Source organism: Ctenopharyngodon idella, chromosome 4 (assembly GCF_019924925.1).
Source record: "Ctenopharyngodon idella isolate HZGC_01 chromosome 4, HZGC01, whole genome shotgun sequence".
NCBI lineage: Eukaryota > Metazoa > Chordata > Actinopteri > Cypriniformes > Xenocyprididae > Ctenopharyngodon > Ctenopharyngodon idella.
Window position 1 is genome coordinate 13,609,025 of NC_067223.1, and position 24,062 is coordinate 13,633,086.

General features: G+C 38.1%; 1 protein-coding gene and 1 long non-coding RNA gene across 2 annotated transcripts in view; one reads left to right on the forward strand and one right to left on the reverse strand.

Moving 5' to 3' along the window:
* tmtc1 (transmembrane O-mannosyltransferase targeting cadherins 1) overlaps positions 1-24,062 on the forward strand; it is a 48,029-nt gene that overhangs the window by 16,959 nt on the left and 7,008 nt on the right. The window contains exons 5-16 of the mRNA XM_051891190.1: positions 5,813-5,894; positions 8,083-8,186; positions 8,803-8,881; positions 8,962-9,072; positions 15,503-15,624; positions 20,174-20,341; positions 21,488-21,601; positions 22,609-22,752; positions 22,860-22,968; positions 23,066-23,168; positions 23,325-23,460; positions 23,604-23,748. Of these exons, the coding sequence (XP_051747150.1) occupies positions 5,813-5,894; positions 8,083-8,186; positions 8,803-8,881; positions 8,962-9,072; positions 15,503-15,624; positions 20,174-20,341; positions 21,488-21,601; positions 22,609-22,752; positions 22,860-22,968; positions 23,066-23,168; positions 23,325-23,460; positions 23,604-23,748 (1,417 nt within the window). The remainder of the gene's footprint in view (positions 1-5,812; positions 5,895-8,082; positions 8,187-8,802; positions 8,882-8,961; positions 9,073-15,502; positions 15,625-20,173; positions 20,342-21,487; positions 21,602-22,608; positions 22,753-22,859; positions 22,969-23,065; positions 23,169-23,324; positions 23,461-23,603; positions 23,749-24,062) is intronic.
* On the reverse strand, positions 12,769-15,492 carry LOC127510978 (uncharacterized). The gene is made up of 3 exons (XR_007929794.1): positions 15,017-15,492; positions 14,605-14,858; positions 12,769-14,328 (listed from the first exon to the last, which is right to left on the reverse strand). It is a non-coding gene; the product is annotated as an uncharacterized LOC127510978 (long non-coding RNA).

Genomic DNA, 24,062 nt, shown 5'->3' on the forward strand with positions numbered 1-24,062 from the left:
TGCATCACAAAGTGTCTATTTATCACCTACTCTTTTTTTTTTTTTTTTTTAATCACTACAGCTAATTTGTTTTTCGCTTCTTTAATCAAATAAAGGATGACTTCCTGTTTCACTGGTACCAAACAAATTGTGCGAGCAGACAATCTAGCCAAAGATCAGCACACAGATCTGCGATGGAGAATACACAAAGCAATCTTCCAATTACAGCTCGGCTCTTTCGTTCGACTGTGGCGGTAATTGGCATTCAAAGAGAGTCAATCAGGCGAGACAAACAGCAATCGCACTCTCCGACTCAACTCAAACTCTCTCATTCGCTCTCTCTCACTTAGTGTGAACCTCATTTGCTTCAATTACAGTCTCAGCTACTTAAAATGTGCTCTGTGTCCAGTGGGTCTGCACTCTCCGAGAATGTGAAAAGCTGAACAAAAGGGCTCATCAGTGAGTGGGAAATAGAGAGGGACCCCTTGACTGGCCCTTGGGTTCTCATTACTGAAGGAGACACACGACTGAGATACCAGACTGATCCTTGAGTGCTGTGTGCAAACATTCGCACACAATCCCATGCTCATTCCTCTCCCCCAGGCTAATAAGTTTCTGTACCAACTTTGCAGTTTTGATAGTGTTAAAAAAACTCTATTTCATCCATTAGGGCTTGCAGAGAAACTTATGGGTAGAGGAGAACGAAATATATGTTCAAATTTATTTTCTAATTAATACCAACGGTAGTTGTCAATGCATGGTTTTATTGTGACATTAACAGTCCTAACAGCATTTTAACTATTTCTAATGCCCTAGCAACCACTTAAACCACATCAGAACACCTTAGCAATGCCTAGAAACACCCTAGAAACCACTCAGAACACATTTGCAAGTATTTGGTAAAGTTATCTGGCCGGTTTTTTATGGTCATGAGGAGTAAACAGTAGTTGTCAGTTCACAGTTTTATTTTGACATTAACAGTCTTAACAGCATTTTAACCACTTCTAATGCCCTAGCAACCACTCAAAACACCTTAGCAACCTCTTAGAAACACCCTAGAAACCAGTCAGAATACATTTGCAAATAAAAGGCCAACTGCAAGATCTGTGATTTATAATTCTTGAATTTATACCATACAAAACAATTAACAGCCCTCACAGCTTTGTAGCTACTCCTAATGCCCTAGCAACCACTTAAACCACCTCAGAACACCTTAGCAACTGCCTAGAAACACCCTGGAAACCATTCAGAACACATTTGCAAAAGTTGTCTGGCCAACTTCAACATCTGTGATTTGTAATTCTTGAATTTATACCAAACAGTAAAACAATTAACAGTCCTCACAGCTATGTAGCTACTCCTAATGCCCTAGCAACCACTTAAACCACCTCAGAACACCTTAGCAACCGCCTAGAAACACCCTGGAAACTACTCAGAACACATTTGCAAATATTTGGGAGAGTTGTCTGGCCAACTGCAACATCTGTGCAATATTTATAATTCTTGAATTTATATCATACAATAAAACAATTAACAGGCCTCACAGCTTTTTAGCAGCTGCCTAGAAACACCCTAGAAACCACTTAGACCATGTTAGCAACCACTTAGAAACACCCTTCGAAACCACTAAGAACATGTTTGCAAATAATAGGGAAAGTGTCTGGCCAGATGCAACATCTGTGATTTTACAATCTGAAACAATTTTTAATTATTACCTAAAATTTTGATTTCCAAAAATATAATATTTAGCTTGTCAATGCATAAATTTATTTTTGACAGTCCTAACAGTACTTTAACCACTTCTAATGCTCTAGCATCCACTTAAAACACTCAGAACACCTTAGCAACCGCTTAGAAACACCCTAGAAACCACTCAGAACATGTTTGCAAATAATAGGGAAAGTTGTGTGGCCAGCTGCAACATCTGTGATACATTTTATATCCCTGTATTTATCACTTTGCAGTAATGCATGATGTTGTCTAACACATATTGCTACAGCACCAATCGGTTAAATTATGTTAATCGCCAGCTATGTTTGTGCAGTTGAGTCTCTCAACGCTCCCATGTGTTCTGCAGAGATCAAAAACACAAGACATGCATCTGTTCCTCCACATTAGTCACAGAGCGCATAACCTCAGGGACGGCAGAGACCTCAGAGATAAACATGGCATCAAACATCCAGCAGCAAAAGCTCCTTTAATCCATTATTAAGACGTTTAATATGGATAATATGATGTTTGTCGTGTTTATTTGTGTTTATGTACGAGCATGTGCCATATTCCACAAATACGGGATGCTTTTATCTATTTTTTTTAAGTAATGGAGTCTGTTGTAAGAGCTTTTGGATATGTTATATAATTTATTATCTAAAATAAAATGAAATTAAACAGCATGTAAAGTGGGTTTAAATGATCATATGACTATTTTTTTTTTTTTTTTACCTTCTCAAAGGTTTTCAGATTCTCGACTATATTCCTTGAATTTATACCAATTAAATTTTTAACTAATATTTTAATATACAGTATTTAGTTTTAACAAAATATTAAGTGCTCAACATTTTTAGTATATAACCCTGTTTAAACCACTGCATTATTGTCCTATAAAAAAATGACTTTTTACCCACTTTGTTAATAATTAAATAGTTTTTTCAAAAAATATTAATTTTTAATTTATTTGATCTTCTCAGGTTGATGAGCAACATTTTTCTAGTGATTGAGCACCTCATTTCACTAATAATTTGTTGAAAAAGTAATATAAATATTTAATGAACACGCCATATATATTTATTAGGTACATTATTAGATTTAAGGATTATTTATAAGCTAATCAGGAGTTTATCAGACACCGCTTCAGTGACGGCAGAAAAGAACATCTGTGACACTTATACAAACAGAGTGACATGGGCTGTGGGTCGCTGGCGGGCATGATAACACTCCGCAGCCTTGAAGAACAGCAAAGGAAAGATTCCTCTCTCCGTCTGGATCTCCCTCTGGGGAATGAGGGCTCTGTAGCTTTATTTGATTTTCAAAAGTGCCCATAAACCTTTGCTGCTACCCGTGACCCTGGGGAGGACACGAGACACAAACTCTCTCACACACACTCACAGTGTGCAGTGTGTGAGTGTGTGATTGTGACTGATGGTCGTCATAATGCTTGCAGACATGCTGTCTCTCAGTGTACGTTTTGGTGAGTGTGTGTTTGCAGTGAGGGGGTGGAGTGTCTCCTTTGGGCTTTGTTATTATTAAATGCATAAGCTGACACTTGTTTTCTCTCCTGTAACTCTACACCAGTGCAATATTCATAAGAGTATCAGTTACAAGTACCTCACAAATGGCTAACATTAATTTAAGTAAATGCTCCCAATTCCATTAAAATGATTGTTTATCTGGATTATTTCTGTTAGGAGTTGATGTGCCATAATTGTCTTATTCCTCGCAGCTATTATGCATGTAATGGCACAGCACGTTAACGCTATTTGTGTGTTTGCTATTTGTGTGTTTGCTATTTGTCATTCATAAGTATGGTGGCAAAAATGTAAAAATTGCATCTTAAAATGGAACTGCATTTGCAACCGGTTTTACTTCCATGAAGTGATATATTTCCAAGTAGATACAGTATTTATAATGAGTAAAAAAAAAAATGTGACATTTTTATTTTATTGGCGTGCCACTTTCCATTTTGTGTAGCACTTCTCCCCTTCTGAAGCAGACCAGATCCTATTCACCTTATTCCCACGCCCCATGACGCTTTGCGCGAATTATGGGTGTGACTTCCGTTTAGCTGTAAACAGTCAGTGAAAGTCTCGCTCTATGAACGCAATAATGCCTTTTTTTAAAAAACTGGGTACAATGAGATGACATTATTCTACTCACCCTTCAACCAACGAACATTAAAAGGACATTTAAAAGTGTAAAAGCATCAACAAGGTTCTTTCAACAGGCCATGAAAAAGCGCGATTCTTTCCACAGCAATAATGGACGGGTTATATATAACTATAGTGATATATATCTGTATTATGTAATATACGTTGCCTTAATAAAAAATGTTCATGAACTTCAGCATTGCGTGATACTATTTCAAAGTGATTTCCATCATTTTTACAGATAAGAAATTGTATTTACCTGTAATAAACAAACCTGGAAAGAGACGTGAGGATTTGAGGAGAAAAACGAGAGATTCTTCATGCATTCCAGTGAATTATTAATGGGATATATATTGTAAAGTATATCGGGAGAACAGACCACAAATGTGCAGTATATGTTGTCCTTTTTCATACTATTACAGCGGAATGCAAAATTGACAAAAGAAAATTGAAAGAATTGAATTGAAAAGAGCTCTTGCCATATTCTTGTAATAACATGTCACGTTAAAATATGTCTAAAATGTCTAAAAAATAAAACATGAAAGAAAAATTGACAGCTCATTCAGTCAAACTGACTGCTTTATTTGTAGGGCAACCATATGATTTGAAACAATTCGTTTCAGTCTTTTTAAATGGAAGTTCCCCAAACCGGAAGTGCAACCCATAATTCGAAACGCAGTAGGCTAGTCAGGAATAAGGTCAATTGGCTGAAACTCGGTGGCCTTGGTAATGTCATCAGAAAAGGAAAGTTGTTTCAGAGGCTTAAAATCTGTAAATCTACATTTTATATTTTAATTTCTTTGGAATAAGATGCACAAATGAATCATTCACAGTAAGACTGGGAGCGTCTCCATTGGTTGAGACTTGGTGGTCTTAGTGATATCATCAGAAAAGGAAAGTCATTTCAGAGGAAGAGAAAGTGTTTATATTTTGATGAAATCTACATTTATATTTTAATTTCTTTGGAATTACATGCAGAAATGAAGTGTTCACAATAAGACTGGGCAGTGGGAAATTCTTCATTGGTTGAGACTTGTTTCAGAGGCGGAGAAAAAATTTTGTATTTTGATGAAATCAACATTTTAAATATTAATTTCTTTGGAATAACATGCAGAAATGAATTGTTTACAATAAGACTGGGAGCGTCTCCATTGGTTGAGACTTGATGGCCTTGGTGATGTCATTAGAAAAGGAAAGTCGTTTCAGAGGCGGAGATTTTGATGAAACATTAGGAAGACTATTTGCAGTTCTTTTGAATAACATGCACTGATGAATTGATCACAATTTTTTTTGAGTTTATTAAACATTCTTTGTCAGTTTAAAACCCCTTCTCATTTTCTTTTAACGAACCAAAAATGGCAGAACAATGGAAATAGTGACAAAAGGCAAGAATAGAGAAGGGAGTCTTGCGTTTTTTAAAATACTGTGCTGTCTTTGAGCACGGTTACCGATCCCTGGAGTACAATACGCTCTGAAAAGCGGTGATGCACACACACATTCATTAAGCTGAGCTCTCTCCAGCTCTTTACTGAATCAATCAGCAGAAGTGCGATGTACTGCCTGAGCTCCATTCCTCCCCCACCTCCTTCTCTCGCCTCTTCTTTTCTTTCATTCATCTCACCCCACATTTCCAGTCACAGCTGTCATGGTGTCATGTCACGCTGAATTAAAATTCACTGTACATCCCGGCACTCTCAAAGACGGATGATGGCGTTCCAGTTTAGAGTGCCATTTTAAAGTCTTTTAAAGAGGGCTGTGAGGGCATGTGTGTTTTCACTCGTTTTCTTGCAGCTCTGTTTTCCAAGATTTAGAGGTAATTAATTGGGAGCAACAGTAAACAGATTAATATACCCGTAAAGTAATTCACTGATGGTTTGATTAAGTAGGTAATGAATGAAAATGAGTTCATCAGCTGATTGAGTTATGGAGTCGTTAAACGACTGTCACATCTGGTTATGCTTTCGTTCCAGGCACCTGTCGCGCTCCGGGTTGAAGGAGCTTGTCAGAATTTCCTGCCCGTTTGTCAAACGTGCTTGCGTCATCTCGTTACATGTAAGTAGCTATATTTTTACTGCCAAATGTTGTAATTCTTCTTTTGGCAGTGCACATTCTGAATTTAGCTTTTATACTTTGCTGTGACTTAGTGGTTAAAGATCTGGGCTGGTTTATACTTAATAACCTCATTAAATCAAAGTTTTGTGGCTTTTAGTTCATGTCTGCTATCTATGAGCTCGTCTATATGCTAGCAACCTACTAAAAGCTGGGAAAATAGACTCTTTAGTGGATGTGCATTTAAAATTCACTGGCTTTTTTATGGCTCATCTTGTTTTCAGGGGTGTGTCCACATTTGTCCCTCCCCCTAATAATTTTAGCAACCCAGTTACATTAACAGGGGTTCTCAATTTTTTTTTTTTTTCAGCTGATATTTTAACTAATATCATATTTTACAAGAACCTATTTAAAGGCACAATATGTAAGATAATGAATAAGCACAAGTACTTAAAGGCACAATATGTAAGATTTTTGGATTAAAATATCCAAAAACCACTAGAACAATGTTATATATTTTGTTGACTTGTGTACTTACATTATCCCAAATGTTTCCAAGAATGTTTAAATCCAGAGAAATAAGCAATTTTAACCAGTACACGGACCGTGTCCTCGCGTCGCCTATCAATGACATCATACCCGCGTTTATTTTGTAGAGACCATGGAAGCACCAAAGACGCTTTAATATGTTAAGTGTTTTGTTAGACAGGTGAGCAACTGTTTAGATACATTCATTGACAGAAAACTAATCATGTTATATAGCTCAACAAAGTAAGTCTTATTGTTTACATCTCGTTTTCTTGATTTACCGTGAAAACCATGCCTAATATCGATCTAACTTACTGCAGTGTGCAACAAGTGTCTCATAGTAGCCGCCGATCGAACGGCCAGAGTAGCATTATAACAACTTTCAACACACAAATGTATCTAATATGATAAAACAGCGCTGCGTTACCTCACATACGCTTGACCGGAAGAAGCGAAAGCGGTTGTCTGTGGCATAATGAAAGCTCGCCAATCGCTTCAGCAGTCTCGTTCCGCTCCAACGGCTTTCAGCCACACCCTGCTTCATACTACAGTAATGTTAATAAACCTTTAAAGGAACACTCCACTTTTTTTTGAAAATAGGCTCATTTTCCAACTCCCCTAGAGTTAAACAGTTGAGTTTTACCATTTTTGAATCCATTCAGCCGATCTCCGGGTCTGGCGGTACCACTTTTAGCATAGCTTAGCATAGTTCATTGAATCTGATTAGACCGTTAGCATCTCGTTAAAAAATGACCAAAGAGTTTCAATTTTTTTCCTATTTAAAACTTGACTCTTCTGTAGTTACATCGTGTACTAAGACCGACGGAAAATTAAAAGTTGCGATTTTCTAGGCCAATATGACTAGGAACTATACTCTCATTCTGGCGTAATGATCAAGGAACTTTGCTGCCGTACCATGGGTGCAGCAGGCGCAATGATATTATGCAGCGTCTCTCACAAATGTCTCCATGGTTGCAAGGCACGCTCCCTGTGCAAGCAGGGGGTCACAGGCGCTGCGTAATATCATTGCGCCTGCTGCACCCATGGTACGGCAGCAAAGTTCCTTGAAACTCTTTGGTAATTTTTTAACGAGATGCTAACGGTCTAATCAGATTCAATGAACTATGCTAAGCTATGCTAAAAGTGGTAACGCCAGACCCGGAGATCGGCTGAATGGATTCGAAAACGGTAAAACTCAACTGTTTAACTCTAGGGGAGTTGGAAAATGAGCCTATTTTCAAAAAAAGTGGAGTGTTCCTTTAATACATTAGCTCATCCATTAATATGATTTCTGCCCGAGTCTTGTCGGGTTCTTTTCCACCGGATGTAGACGTGAAGACAACACCTCCCATGATTCCGCAAAATCAAGGTGTCATCAAGCTACGCCTTTGTTTTGAAAAAGCGACCTCTAGTGGCGAAAATTACATATTGTGCCTTTAATGTTCAATTATTTATATTCTTTTTATAAACCTTTTTATTGTTATATACCTATTTATTTTCTTATTTTTTATTATCTTGTTTTATTATTGATTTATTTTCAAGAATCATTTTTATTTCATTTAAATCAGTATTGACAGTTCTATCATTTTTGCTCGAAAACCTAGTGCTCATTTGTAGCTATTTCACAATTTTTTTTTTTTTTTTTACTGTGGTTCTTCTGCAGGTTACAGTCATCATGTCTGTCCGCTTATGGTTGATGGGTGGATCCATGCCGCTGTTCTCAGAGCAAGACAATCCAGCATCCTTCTCTCCATATCTGCTCACTAGGTCGGTCTGACCGTCATCACTCACACATCTACAGAGTTAACGCAGAGAAAATATGTCCTCATCCACTGAAGAATATATGGACTATAACAGCATTCAAATTCGGCAAGAGGGTCTGATGTGGTTTTGAACATACACAAAAGCAGGAAAACCTTGACATTTCCTCCAAACCATAAATAGCAGTTGTTTTACTATTATTACTCTTACTATTATAAAGCATTTGTATGTATGTCAGTGTGCATGATTTAATCTACTTTAATTATCTTATGTAAGGACCATTAATATTATCTGAGCGATTTCATTAAAATACCTTCAAATGAAGAAAGAGCTTTCATTTTTGGGTGAAATAACCCTTTAAAATACCTATTATATTTTGGGATTAGATTTTACTTGAGTCAGATAGAAACCATCGAAAATACCATAGCAGTGCCCTAGCAACCACCCAGAATATCCTAGTAACTGCTTAGTAACACCCTGGAAACCACCCAGAACAGTCTTAGCATTATAATGGCGACTTCAGCAAGCACCACATTCATTTTCTTCAGAAAATGTAAAAATCCTTTTACGTCTTTTTAAACATTACATTTAATCATTTAGCAAATCTTTGCTGTCTTTTTAGGTTTCTTACATACTGCTATCTGCTCTCCTTCAATGCCTGGCTCTTACTGGCTCCCATAGTGCTTTGCTACGACTGGCAGGTAAATGGCATCAACAGAAACACACTGCAAAAACTACATTCTAGTAAACGTTTGATGATTGCATGAGTTGTGATTGACAGGTAGGAAGCATTCCTCTAGTGGAGTCTCTGTGGGACGGACGGAATATTGCTTCCCTGACTTTGGCTCTCGTCATGCTGGCTCTGAGCCTGAACTGTGTTACACGCCTACAGGTGAGCGCGCACACATTTCCACGTGTCAAGACAAACCGCCGAGACCACGTCTCCACAGACTCGTTCTGTCATAATTTATGAAAAACACACACGCTAACGTACCTTTCCTGTTTCGATGGGCATAAAAGCCTTCACTCATGCTGTCTCACATCCCGCTGTTCTGTCGTTCTTCCCTTCCATGCGCTCTCAACGCAATTCTCCACAACTCATCGCCATAGCAACCCATAAAAAATAGCAGCGATTGTGTAAATGAGTGCAAACGCTCACGTGAAGCAGATGTTTGCCGTGAGCTAATGCACACATTCCTCATGCAGGTTGCACATGATTTTTCTTTTTTTTTTTCTGTCAGGTTATTCATTTCTTCAGGGGATTATTTCTGCTCATCTCGATCTTGCAAATTTTGTGAGGCACAGATGCTGACGGTGAAATTCATACATTTTCATATGGCATATAAATGTAATTTTAGCATCAAAGACGCTGGAAAAATTAGAAGTACCGCAGACTGCTTGCAAATTTTATTAGCACCATTATAGTTTCAGCCAAAGAACATCAACTTTTCTGTTGCAGTCAAAGACCTTCGTTAAGCATTTTAAAACTTTTAAAATGCCTGAAAAAAAAAATCTTTGACCAAAACGTCATGGTTTCTACCTGTCTTAAGGCCTGTTCATACCAATAACAAACAATAACGATAAAGATATATCGTTCTAACTATAAAAGAATAGCAGAGTTCACACCACAACTATAATGATAACGGCACAGAGAAACAATATCGCTGGAATCACTTTTATAATGATTTTTTTTTCCAGCTGATAAAAGATAAGAACATTGACAGCCAATCAGAATCCATCCTGCTTAAAAGAGCTTGAGCATTTAAAGCACAGATGACATAAACTGCAGCGCCCTGATCGGCCTGACGGGGGTGCTATAGCAGTCAAAAGTATATGCTTGTAACTACTGAACCGTAAGGCGTAGACTCAAGTAACTTATGCTGTTGGAATCTTTGGCTCAAGACAAACAAAATGCATGCCTCAGTTTCACTCGAAATTTTGAGGTATTTTGGATTTTTTTGAAAAACCTACATTTGCGAACTAGTCCTAGGTTTTTGACACAATCGGAACCAAACCAGTGCAGCAAGATTCTATGGAGTCTGATTGTCAATAGTTATCAAAAAAGGTTGATATTTTTATTCACGGTCCCTAAGGGCCGCCAAAACGTTCCACTTTTACTAAAATGGCTATAACTCGTGAAGGGAATGAGATATTTTCACCAAACTCAGCACACCTATGTAAGAGCTCATTCTGTGGTTGCGTGACGAAAGACGCAGCGACTGACCACTTGGTGGTGCTATAACAGGAAAAAAACATGAACACGGCTATAAATACTTCACCGTTAGTCCGATTGACTTGAAAATTGGCATGCAGTGTCTTTGTCCAAGGTGCCATGATTGTCTATGAGGACATTGGCGTATCTCAAAAAACATGTCCGTCATTGGCCAATGAATTTTGAGCAGCAAGGTTAATGGAGGCCGATCGGAATGAAACTCGCTGGGCCTGTTTGACTCACGGCCCTAGAGGCCTGTGAGAAATTCAAAAGAAATCGGCCACCGGGGAGGGCGCCTTCACGTTTTTCACGCGTGTAAAGGATTTTGTATAATGTGCACACGCCCACAGCATTCATACCACATAGTAGAACTCCTCATTCTGAGCAAATTTGCCTCTAGGACCGCCGCTGTCCAACGAATCATTCGTTAAGTATTGGAGATTCAAACTTTTAAACACCAACTTTGGCAAACTAGTCCTAGGTTTTTGGCTCAAACTCAATAACTGTTAAAAAGCTATATTTATCTTTATAGTTATCGTTCTTGGTGTGAATTTTGCCTTTATGCACCTGCTCGCTGTGCAAGGGGTGTTTGTTTGTTAGCATCAAATACACCAATAATTTTTGTTGGTTATACATGGACATACTGGGTAGTGTGTGCTTATGATGCATGCAGGTTCAAATCTATTTTTCTGTTTTTCTACATATCCCAGATAGCACAGGTAGGTCTCTAAGATGTCTGCTAAAGAGCACTTAATCTGGAAAACATCTGTTGTGTACAAACATCTGATAAACATCTTAGAAAAAGCACTCTAAATCATAAACATCTTGAAGACATTTTCTAAATGTCTATTTAACAGGAAACGTTTTAGAGACATATAGAAGATGAGCAAACACTCTAAAAAATACATCTTGCCGATGTAAATGCAGACATCAAATAAACGCCTCAGTGATGTACGTGTGCTATCTAGGATTTCTATGCATTGAACAAGCCAAAAAACAGCCTATGAGTAAAAATAAAACAGATAATAGCAAAGCATTCAAGGTTTAATGAGACCTTGAGAGCTCCAGCCACCAATAAAACATTTACAGGGTCATTTTATAAAACATTTGAGGAACTGCGAGAGGATGTCAGTCAGGTTTTGTCGATCCCCAGAATGCTCTTTTAGTTGTTTGCCGCTGTGTTGGCGGTGTCCTTGAGGGATCTTTTAGAAATGTTCACATTTCTCTACTCCAGTCCTTTCCAGTTTGTGGAAAGAAATAGGCAGTGCGTTTTCTCGTTTCTAGAATGGCTGATCCGACTCCACATAAAGAAACTGAGAGAGAGAGAAAATGAAAGAGAAAGAGAGAGAGAATATTCCAGTCCCTGATCAGCAGATCTCATATCTACTGACTGAATAATTCATACGTGTGTCTGAGACAAGCTGACAGACCGCTGTCAGTAAACTGCCTGCTCCTTTTACTGATTGAGTTGAGGTGTGTGGATGTGTGCAAATGTTTAATATAGGAAAAAACCTGGTTTTCTCATTCCGTTTATAGAGACAACAATCTCAGATTTCATATTCTATAAATGTTTCACAAGTGGTCTGGAGGATCAGTTCAAACTTTCATGTACTGTGAACAAAGTCTTAGTATTTAAATAATACAAAAATAACACTGTTCAAACTCCTTTGTACCGACGATCAGATATTCTTGCTTACATTGAAGATCTTTGAATCATTTTCAAATCATGCTGGACACATGATCCAAATTTTGTAATGTTAAATCTAAATTTCATTAGAATCTTCAACTTCATTTTTGTGCTCCTCGTTTTTTATCAAGGATTATATTTGTAGTCTTATAGCAGTGGCAGCGTCTTGTATTATCACACAACTATCCTTCTTACCTCTGGAAGGGGAAAGATGATAGAAAGGAACTGAAGGGCTGAAAAAAGTCAAGGTGAAAGAGAATAAAGGAAGTGCTGAGGGGAAGAACCAGAATAAGTCTTTAGAGTGCTTCTGAATGGAGTTTGGCCCAGTGACATTTTGGGACAGACTGCGGATGACCTCTGTTTGTGCTGCCATGACAACAGATGGCAACTGGCGAAAAGGATAATGCCAAAGCTATCATCATTCTCATGACCCAGCTTTAGCCCTCTAATATTTCCCAGAAAAACATAAGCTTGTAGGCTCTGTGTATATGAGTGTTGTCTGGTTTTGCTTCTTTCTTTCTTTCTGTGTTTGTGTTGCTTTTGATTCCTGTTTGTATTGAAGGGGGCATATGGATTTTTCTTTTGTTCTTTTGCACAAATATATATATATATAGTTAGTTTATTTGATTAAAAAAATTGATCAAAAAAATCATTTGATTAAAAAAATTAACTAATTAATCACAAAATTTTATTTGAAAGTGAACTAATCCTTTAAGTCCACAAGATGATATATATAAAATGAAAAAGGAAAATATAAAAATAAAAGCTAATTCAGTATATTAAAAAATACTATAATATTATAAAAAATAATACTGAAATTACACTGAAGTGGACTTTAGAGGGGAACAAAGCTGCAAAGTGTAGAATATGATATAATATCAGAAAAATGTATATCATGCATTGAAGTATGCAGCTCATTTGACTTGAACTTAAAATGCATAGTTTTCAATGAAATATTCCCATTGTCACATGACCATTCTTGGCCACGCCTTCATCATGCGCGTCCCCCGATCAGCCGTGCCAACGATCCACCCTAATGGCTTTCCAATCTGTCTCCTCAGGAATGTTTACTAGGCTAATTATCTCATGCAAAACACACAAAGACACACAAAGAGTCGATTGTACTGATTTGTGACCATGAATGTTATCAGCATATTTTGTTTATTTCTGGGTACAGTTGTTGCATGTCAGGATGTCTGCTGAACCTGAAGTTAATTAATGTTTTTGATGGACTGGAAGGCAGAAATCAATATTAAAACATTCATATATATATTGTCTGTGGATATGAGAATGAAACTCCAGACAATGGCTGTGGTAATATTGTTTATTTTTTATCAGCGTATCGGCCTATTCAAAATAAACCGAGCATGATACAGTTATGATTTCACAACCCCCCCCCCCCCCCCCCAACCTCTCTCGCTCTAGCTCAGATTTCATATCCAATTCATATCTCTGTATTGACCCCTTCAATCCTCAACTGTCATGTTTAATGAACTTATACATCGATAAAAACAACGCTAGCTCATATTTCAAGGATACACACACTCAAATAACACTAATAAAGATATGGAAGCTCTGTAGCGGTGCGGAAAAGGCCAGTAGTGGAAGTATTGCCTGGGCAGTAAATAATGTGTCAGTCAGTGTGTGTTTGTGTTTGCTGAATTTATGTTGCTTGCTAAGTCAAGCAACACTATTGCTATTGCTCATGTGTAGGGTTAGTGATTTAAACAAACCCATAATTTACAATATTAAACTTTAGCACATATTTCACCTCACATTGTTTGTGCTGCAGACATAAGTGATACCTCAAATCATAAGGTTTGTTGAGGAGAGGTGTGCTAATACCTTCCTATTAAGATTTTACCTGGCAGATGAAAAAATGGGTGGAAAAAATTCCCTTAGCAACATCATAGCAATGCAATAAAAACACTCCCAAAACCTTTTAAACTTTAGTGCAACACCCTAGAATTGTGATTGAAATGCAGTTAACATAGCAACATGCTCAAAACACTCAGAAACCTTAGCAACTTCATTGCAATACCCTAGCAGCCTCATAGCAACACAGTTAACCACTGAGAATACCACATTGACCTCATAGCAACACCCTAACAACCTAAGCAACACAGTTAAAAACCACTCAGAATACCATGCCAACATGCTTAAAATACTCTGAATACCTTAGCAACTTCACTGCAATAGCCTAGCAACCTCATAACAATTCCGTTAACCACTCAGAATACCATAGCGACCTCATAGCAACACCCTAACAACCTAAGCAACACAGTTAAAAAAACACTCACAATACCATACCAACACACTTAAAATACTCTGAATACCTTAGCAACTTCACTGCAATACCCTAGCAACCTCATAGCAATTCTGTTAACCACTCAGAATACCATAGTGACCTCATAGCAACACCCTAACAACCTAAGCAACACAGTTAAAAAACACTCACAATACCATACCAACATGCTTAAAATATTCTGAATACCTTAGCACCTTCACTGCAATACTCTAGCAACCTCATAGCAACACCGTTAACTACTCAGAATAGCATGGACACCTCATAGTAACACCCTAACAACCTAAGCAACACAGTTAAAAAACACTCAGAATACCATACCAACATGCTTAAAATATTCTGAATACCTTAGCAACTTTACTGCAATACCCTAGCAACCTCATAACAATTCTGTTAACCACTAAGAATACCATAGTAACCTCATAGCAACACCCTAACAACCTAAGCAACACAGTTAAAAACCACTCACAATACCTTACCAACATGCTTAAAATACTCCGAATACCTTAGCAACTTCATTGCAACACCCTAGCAACATCACAGCAACACAGTTAACCACTAAGAATAACATAGCGACCTCATAGCAACACCCTAACAACCTAAGCAACACAGTTATAAAGCACTCACAATACCTTACCAACATGCTTAAAACACTCAGAATAACTTAGCAACTTCATTGCAACACCCTAGCATCCTCTCAGCAACACAGTTAACCACTCAGAATAGCATGGACACCTCATAGCAACACCCTAACAACCTAAGCAACACAGTTAAAAACCATTTAGAATACCATACCAACATACATACAACACTCCGAATACCTTAGCAACTTCATTGCAATACCCTAGCAACCTCATAGCAACACAGTTAAAAACCACCCAGCATACCATAGTCACTCAGAGTTCCATAGCATCTTCATTGCAACACCTTGGCAACAAAATAGCAATGCCGTAATATTGTGACTGCAGGTATTGCATAGGCAAGCATCACCGACATTTTCTGAAGGAAATGTAGAAAACTTCTGGCTTTGTTTCGTTCTTGTTTCTCTAACAGCAAACAACCTCTGGTTTCTCGCTCCATCTGTCTCACTTTTTCTCTGTCTCTCTTTCTTTTTGTAGAAGATGAAAGGGACGGAGGTGTTGGTGGGCGTGCTGTTCTTGGTCTTTCCCTTCATCCCAGCCAGTAATCTGTTCTTCCGCGTGGGATTTGTGGTGGCGGAAAGAGTTCTCTACATGCCCAGGTTTGTGTGTGTGTGTGTGTGTGTGTGTGTGTGTGTGTGTGCACGCCTGTAAAAATATATTGCGACAGCCAGAGAAAATGTCCTTTAAAAACATTCCTTGCTCTGCAAAAGACTTTTTTAGAGCTTTACAGATTCAACCCCCATTTTTCTCTCCCTCGTTCTCCTTCATCCCGCTGATAACGGTACATAATCTGTCTTGAGCCCTGCTTCCCATAATGCACCACTGATCTGTTATAAATGTGTATGTGTGTGTGTATGTGTGTTTGTATTTATGTGAACTGTAGAGATTAAACAGAAATTTGAACAATGAGGCGAGGTATTTAATAGAGGTTATTCAAAAATTATCTTATTAGCTCGGAGTGCAGCGGTGACCCGACATACACACATAAATACACATACACACAGCATTACATCCCTGAGTACACTTGGTTATGAGTAATGAGCGGTTTCTGCTCAGTGAATTTAATGGCCTGTGTTAGGATCAGATGGGCACTTATCTTGGCATTTAGGCAGCCATTCTCTATGCATGCTGGGTAAATATTAGTAGCACTGTCTTTGTTAGCGCCAACAGCAATAGTAATAAGACACGTGAGGGCGGCACTGTGGCTCAGAAGCCAAACCATTTATACACGCATACAGTCTCAGACACACACACACACACACACACACATCAGCACACCGCTATGAGAGGAATGTGAGGAACTCTCAGGCTCTGATTCACTTTACACATGAGAAAATAAAGCCTATTTTAAGATCTTTTTTTTTTTGTGTGTGTGACTAATTTCATGATAATTAAACACATCTTCCACCCTCAATTTCTATAGGCTTGTTATGCATCTGGACATTTTACATTAGATTATTTATGTAATTTCCATTATTCTCACTGGTAATTCTCATCAGGTTCAGTCTTCTTTTTTTTACTATATTACAGTATAAATAGAAAAGGAAAAAAATTAGAAAAAATTAATAATTATTTAATATTAATAATATTAAATAAAATTAATAAAAATTAAAGGTTAAATTAAATTTAAAAATGTGATGAGAATAATGTGGGGTGTTTTTTTTTTTTTTTTTTTTTCCAGATTGCATTAATGAGAATGAACTTTATTGTATTACGGTAATGAGAATTGGGAGGGAAAATTAATTTCTTTATAAAATGTATCTAAAATATTTTTTTCTTAAAGGTGCAATATGTAAGAATTTTGCAGTAAAATATCCAAAAACCACTAGACCAGTGTTATATATTTTGTTCACTTGAGTACTTACAATATCCCAAATGTTTGCAACTATTTGTAAATCGTGAGAAAATTGCAGTTTTAACCAAGGCTCCGGGACGTGTGAGGAGTCGCCTGTCAATTGCATCATACACGCGTTACCCTCGGTTTCCGGTTTTATTTTGTAGAAATCATGGAAACACCAAAGACGCTTTAATATTTACATGTTTTAATAGACAAGGGAATAACTGTTTTGATATATTTATAGACAGAAAACTAATTATTGTTATATAGCTCAACACGTTTGCTCTTATTGTTTAAATCTAATTTTCTTGATTTTTTGCGAGTACCATGCTTTACCATGCCTCAGAGAAAAACACTATTTTGTCAAGTGGCTAACATACATACATAACATGCATAATCAGATGCAGCTTTATTTTTACTAACAGTAATACAGCATTTTCTCCATCATACAATATGTTTTAAAATTAATTGCATGCCATCTATCAACACAAGCCATCCAGCATTTAATATGATATTCTAAAATCGATCTAGTTTATTGCAGTGTGCAACAAGTGTCTCACAGCAGCAGCCGCCGAGCAAACGCACAGAGTAACGTTATAACATTTTCAACACACTCCTAATATGATAAACAGAGCTGTGTTACCTCATACTCATGACCGGAAAAGCGGAAGCAGCGCCGGCGACTGTGGCATAATAAAAGTTCTGCTGCTCGTGAGGCGTGTGTTGCGCAATCGCTCCAGCGGCCTCGTTCAGCTCCCACAACACTCGGTCCTGCTCTGCTTCATACTACAGTAACGTTAATAATCGCATCCATGAACATGATTTCTTCCCGAGTCCTATCCCAATTCTTTTCCACCGGCTGTGAGGTGAAGACCACATGTCCCAAGATTCTGTGCTCAAACTTAGCTTCATCAAGCTACGCCTTTGTTTTGAATAGGCCTTTAGCGACCTCTAGCGGACAGAAAATATTACATATTGCAGCTTTAATTGAAAATAAATATAGTTTCTTGTTTTGTTCTTTTAATCTTGAGGTGAAATATGACGTCTAACCCTAACCCCTTAGTATTAAACTTAGGCTACGTATTAAAATTTGTCCTGCATTATTTGTGCTACAGACATGAAATCTCAAGGAGAGTTTTGCGATACTTTTTAAAGGGGTCATGACAATCAAATTTGCCTCAATCTTTTGACATGTAAGAGGCCTTTGTTCATCGCTTAAAATGTCTTCCTCGTTAACAAAGCATTTATTTAAGCTCCATAAAAATGGCTCGTTTTGATATTGTGGGATCTATGATGTCACATGGGCAAATACATTTGCATATGACCGCCTCCACAGCAAGACATCAACATCATTGCACCATAGGCCCCGCCCACTGCATTCAGTCATTTAACGGCTGACATTTGCCTACACTGGATGTGAGCAGTGTTGCCAGATCCACAGTTTTCCTGCAGAATTGGGCTACTTTAACTCTGTTGCCATGGGTTTTTCATGTCCGCAGGTTGAAGTGACCCCAAATAACATGATATGTAGCCCCTGGAATGCGAATTTTACCAGGGGAATACCGCCAAAAACGCGGATTTTACACCCCGGAATGCGTTCTGACATTTTTTTCTGGGGGACCCCCCCAAATTGGGAAAGTTTTGAGCTAGTTTTGAGTAGCAATTTGCCAGGTTTTGTTGCGAAAACGTGGCAACCGTGGATGTGAGTGTTGCATCACGTCAAAATCAAATAGAAACCATTATAATCACTGATGCTGTCTACACTGGATATGGTATACAGTTCAGTTTCTGACATTCTCCACGCGCTTGAGTCTGCCGACGACAGGACAAATGGAAGAATGTCACTTCGACGCGTCCAGTTTAAACAGCTCATTTGCATCTCCGTACAGACTTCAGAAGGATCCTAGCATTGGAAACAAATGGATGGTTTATTTAATAACGTCCCGGATCGCGTTGGATGCTTATATGTTTGTTCGGAGCATTTTGTTTTGTAAACGAGGCACAGTGTAATGGAGAGTTTGCAAAGAAACTTTTGTTTTTTTTGTGCAAAAAACTTTAGTTGCGGCGAAACAGAAGTAGCTACAGAGCTTTTCCTCCCGATTGTGATTGTACGTCTGAGTGACACGGATTATCGAAAAAGAAAAAATGTAGGGCAGAGATTTTGTTTTATGCGTCGGTTGTTGATTAGATGTAGGCAGATCTGAATACAAACTTACTTTTGACTGTAATAAAGCGACAAGGTTTCACTGGATGATCAAGTTAAGACATTTTGACTAAGAATTACAAGGTCATAAAAAATACATTTAGAAAGTGGATAGGGTGAATTTTCATTTCATGCCAACTTTGAGGCTCTTTTTCCCTATCCAATCAATCCTATTGACGTATATAGAAGGAAGGACATAAACTATATCTGGATACCAAAATATAGAGCATAGCAATACTAAAAAAACATTCTGCATATTGTAGCAACCAAATAACAACACCTTAGTATTGTGGATGCAAGTTTTGCACACTCACATCTTCTTCAGTAAAAATCTAGTTCAACTGATGTATCTTCAGAACAAAATTGCAAGACAAATTCATTTGAACTGTGAATGTACCACATGTTTCAGAAGTGTGTGTGTGTGTGGGAAGCAGTGAACGTGTGTGTGAAGCCGCAGGAGTCCTCATATGTTCTGTTTGTGAGGTGTGGGTGTTGACGTGGAAAGGGAGGCGTTGCCTTCCAAATATATGTTTCCTGTGCAGCAAAGCAGAGAGACAAAGAAAGAAAATGAGATTGGAAGGATATTGAATCCAAATTAAGTTCCAAAGACATTTTTAACTTGCTCTTTCCGTCGACATTGTGGGAGAATCATATAATTGTGTTTGACTTGAGCCATTTTTGACCTTGTCACAGTGACACCAGCATCTTTGTGAGCTGATCGGATCAGCCCCTTTCCTTTGGATAAAGAATTGTCCTTCTCATGTTTACTTTCAGATATCCACTCTGGTTAACAAATTTGATTCACAGATGTGCTGGAGAGACTTTTTATGTGCTTTTGTGTTTGTATATTGTCATGATAGTGGATCATACCAGAGCCTTACACAATAACTAGCTATATTCAGTGGTCAATAATAATACTGTAAAAAAAAAAAAATAAAGACATAAAATTTAGCACCTATGGTTTCAAATATGCCATTTTTCACCCACCCACAATACTCTCTACACTACATTACCTGTTATACACAAAGGCCTGTTTAAAATCTCTGCAGTGTTACTCGCATTACAAAGACTTTTTCTATAACAACACTCTCTCTGTGTGTCTGTCCAGTATGGGTTACTGTGTTCTGGTGGTGCATGGGCTGAACAGACTGTATTCAGTGGTCAGTCGGTGGGGAGCGGCCGCACTAACTGTGTCCATGCTGGTTGTCCTCCTCCTCTTCTCCTGGAAGACCGTCCAACAGAATGAGATCTGGCTCTCCAGAGAAGCCCTGTTCAGGTGTGTTCATATTCAGTTCCTGCTGGAAAATCCAGAATAAACCAGTTTAAGATGATAGCTGGTTTTTGCAACACAATAACTGGTTTCTAGCTTGTTAATTCTGGTTTAGTTGGATTATTACCTGAAGAGGACCTGGATGAGCTATTTTTCGTTCTTCGCTTTGGGGTAAAAAGAAGCTTGATATACGTGAGCAGCGTTATACTGTTAGCGAACATCCCAACGCCACCTACGCTGCTGAGAGTGATGGTTAGATGAAATATGTGCTGTGTGCTTTCCTCTCAATAACAAAATAAACACAACAACAAAAATGACAGTGGTGAGAAAACTGCAGTTAAGAAAGCATCTGATCATAGCAATGTGGATATGTTTGTACAAGCTCTGCAAATTAATCACTCCAGTCAAGTCACGTCACGTTTAATTATATACCACTTTATAATAGATTTACAGTACTAAACATGAAAAACAGTGGAGCCACAGAGCCACACCTACCTATTACTATACGTAATCACCATGGACCAAAGGTTTTTACCAGCCGGAGAAAACTTTTCCTGTTTCGAAAGCTGTTTCGAATGGAAATGAACACATAATGAACTTTGTTTTAGACTGATTTTGTTCAAAATGACCTCACACCAGTTTGTTCTTCGATTTCGCTTTCAGCCATCTAAACCAGCACAGATCGTCTTAAAATAGGTAGTGACCAACTATAAACCATCTAACACAGGGGTCAGCAACTCTGGCCCTCGAGATCCATTTTCCTGCAGAGTTTAGCTCCACCCCTAACCCTAAATAAACACACCTGAACAAGCTAACCAAGGTTTTCAGGATTACTAGAAAGCTAAAGGAAGATGAGTTTGATCAAGTTTGGAGCTAAAATGGATCTCAAGGGCCACAGTTGCCCAGCTCAGATCTAACATGATCCATCTGCCATTTTGAGCTGGTTCAATTAGATTTTCCAGAATTCTTGGCCAAGATTTTATCGTATTTTATGTGTCATTAAATGTGTATTTGCCTGTTATTATTTAAGATTTTAATGCAATTAGCATGAAATAGGTTGAGTTTTGCATTCTTTGGTTTTTCATCCTTCAAAACAGTGAATACGAAATGTTTTCTTACTCTACTCTTACTATTTTCTTCCACCCCTGTCAGGTCTGGCATTCAGACTTTACCTCACAATGCTAAAGTTCATTACAACTATGCCAACTTCCTGAAGGACAGAGGGCGAAACCAAGAAGCCATTTTCCATTATAAAACAGCCCTCAGGTACTGTATGTGTATGTAGGCATGAGAACATTTTGACGCTGAATGGTTTTGTCTGCTGAAGGAAGCATTTCCAGTTGTCAGAATATACCTTAAAAACCCCAGTTTTCTTCATACTCTCTTACATTAATGTGAACAATAATTAGCCATTTTCAGTGGTCGATAATAATTCATCTTAGTTGATATCCAGTGGTCACTCCATACTGCAAATAAACTAAATCAAACAATAAAATATTTATACAATTATTCTATGATGTATATGTAATAATTTTGGTCACACTTTAGTTTAGGGTCCAGTTCTCACTATTAACTATGACTTTTGACTCAATAAACTCCTAATTACCGCTTATTAATAATAAGGTAGTTGTTAAGTTTAGGTATTGAGTAGGATTAAGGGATGTAGTAGAATATGGTCATGCAAAATAAGGCATTAATATGTGCTTTATAAGTACTAACAAACAGCCAATATCCTAGTAATATGCATGCTAATAAGCAACTAGTTAATAGTGAGAATTGGACCCTAAACTGAAGTGTTACCATAATTTTTTGGTAACACTTTGGTATGGGGGACACATATATTCACTATTAACTATGACTTCGCCTCAATAAACTCTTAATTTACTGCTTATTAATAGTTAGTAAGGTAGTTGTTGTAGCGTTTAAGTTTAGGTATTGGGTAGGATTTAGTGATGTAGAATATGGTCATGCAGAATAAGGCATTAATATGTGCTTTATAAGTACTAATAAACAGCCAATATGCATGCTAATAAGCAACTAGTTAAAAGTGAGAATTGTTTCCCATACTAAAGTGTTACCCAATATTTTTATCCTTTGATATAAAATCTTATTCAGTACCTGCTGGAAGATCCAGAATAAACCAGTTTTAAGACAATAGCTGGGTTTTGCAACACAATAACTGGTTTCTAGTTGGTTAATGTTGGTTTAATAATAAAAGATTTAGGGTCCAATTGGTTATGTAAATCCTAACATTTTCCTCTGTATTTGTGTAGACTGTACCCTCGACATGCCAGTGCTCTGAATAATCTGGGCACGCTGACTCATCAGGCTGAGGAGGCTGAAGTTTATTACAGGAGAGCGCTGGACATTAACCCTCAGCACAACAGAGCTCTCTTCAACCTGGGGAATCTTCTGAAGTAAATACACATACTGCATATTACTTGTGTCTGCTGCCTTTGGTTTCAGACACAGTCTCTATGTCTGTGTATATGAAGGAGAGGATGATGCTGATATTGTTTTCCAGGTCTCAGGGGAAGGAGGAAGAGGCGGAGAAGATGTTGAAGGAATCGATTCGGTTCGGTCCCCATTTCGCTGATGCATACTCCAGCCTCGCCTCTCTATATGCTGACCAGGTCTTGCTCTCTGTCATTTGTTCTCGATTCATTCCATTTTTTAAAACGTTTAAAACTTTTCTTTTTTTTTTTATTTTGTGTGTGTGTGTGAGTGTAGGGACATTCAAAAGAAGCAAATGAAATTTACACCAAGGGTATTGAGAACTGTCCCGATAGTTCTGACCTCCATAACAACTACGGCGTGTTTCTGGTGGACACGGGTACGAAACTTCTTTCACTTTAAATTATTGAAACTAGATTAACTCTGTTGGTCTTTAAATGGTTGCCAGGGCATTGCTAGATGGTTGTTACTTGAGGGTGTTACTGCCCCAAATAGTGATTATTAAACATCTACATATTGTCTGTGTCCCTTTTAGGTCATGGGGATCGTGCAGCCTTTCATTACCAGGAAGCGGTGCGTCTCAAGCCAGCTCACTATGTTGCCATGGTGAACCTGGGCCGTCTTCTTCGCTCGTCCAATGACAATAAAGAGGCGGAGCTATGGTACAAAAGGTAAGATGAGATCAAATGAAACCGTATAGTCTAAACAGTGTATCCGTCTTACACAACTGTAAACTAAATCACAGACACTCGGGTGCGTGTGTGTGTGTGTGTGTGTGTGTGTGTGTGTGTGTGTTTGTGTGCGTCTCACACAGGGCCCTGCAAGTGGTTCGTAAAGTGGATATCCTGACCCCTCTTGGGGCTTTATACTACAATACAGGTAGATACGAGGAGGCACTGGAGGTTTACAGAGAGGCAGCCACACTGCAGCCCGACAGCACTGATATCTGGCTCGCCCTGGTGAGATTACACTGACTTTTTAGCACAAAAAAATGCCCACTATGTCAATTCAACCAGTTAGGTTTGATGTTGTTATAACTGTCAGCATCTTTGAAAACGGTTTGCTTGAAGTGTTTTAAAGCATATAACATCAGATTAAAGGGTTAGTTCACCCAAAAATTCACTCACCCTCGAGCCATCCTAGGTGTATATAGCTTTCTTCTTTCAGTCAAACACAGAGTTATATTAAAAAATATTCTGGCTCTTCCAAGCTTTATAATGGGAGTGAATATTTTGAAGCCCAAAAAAGCGCATCCATCCATCATAAAAGTACG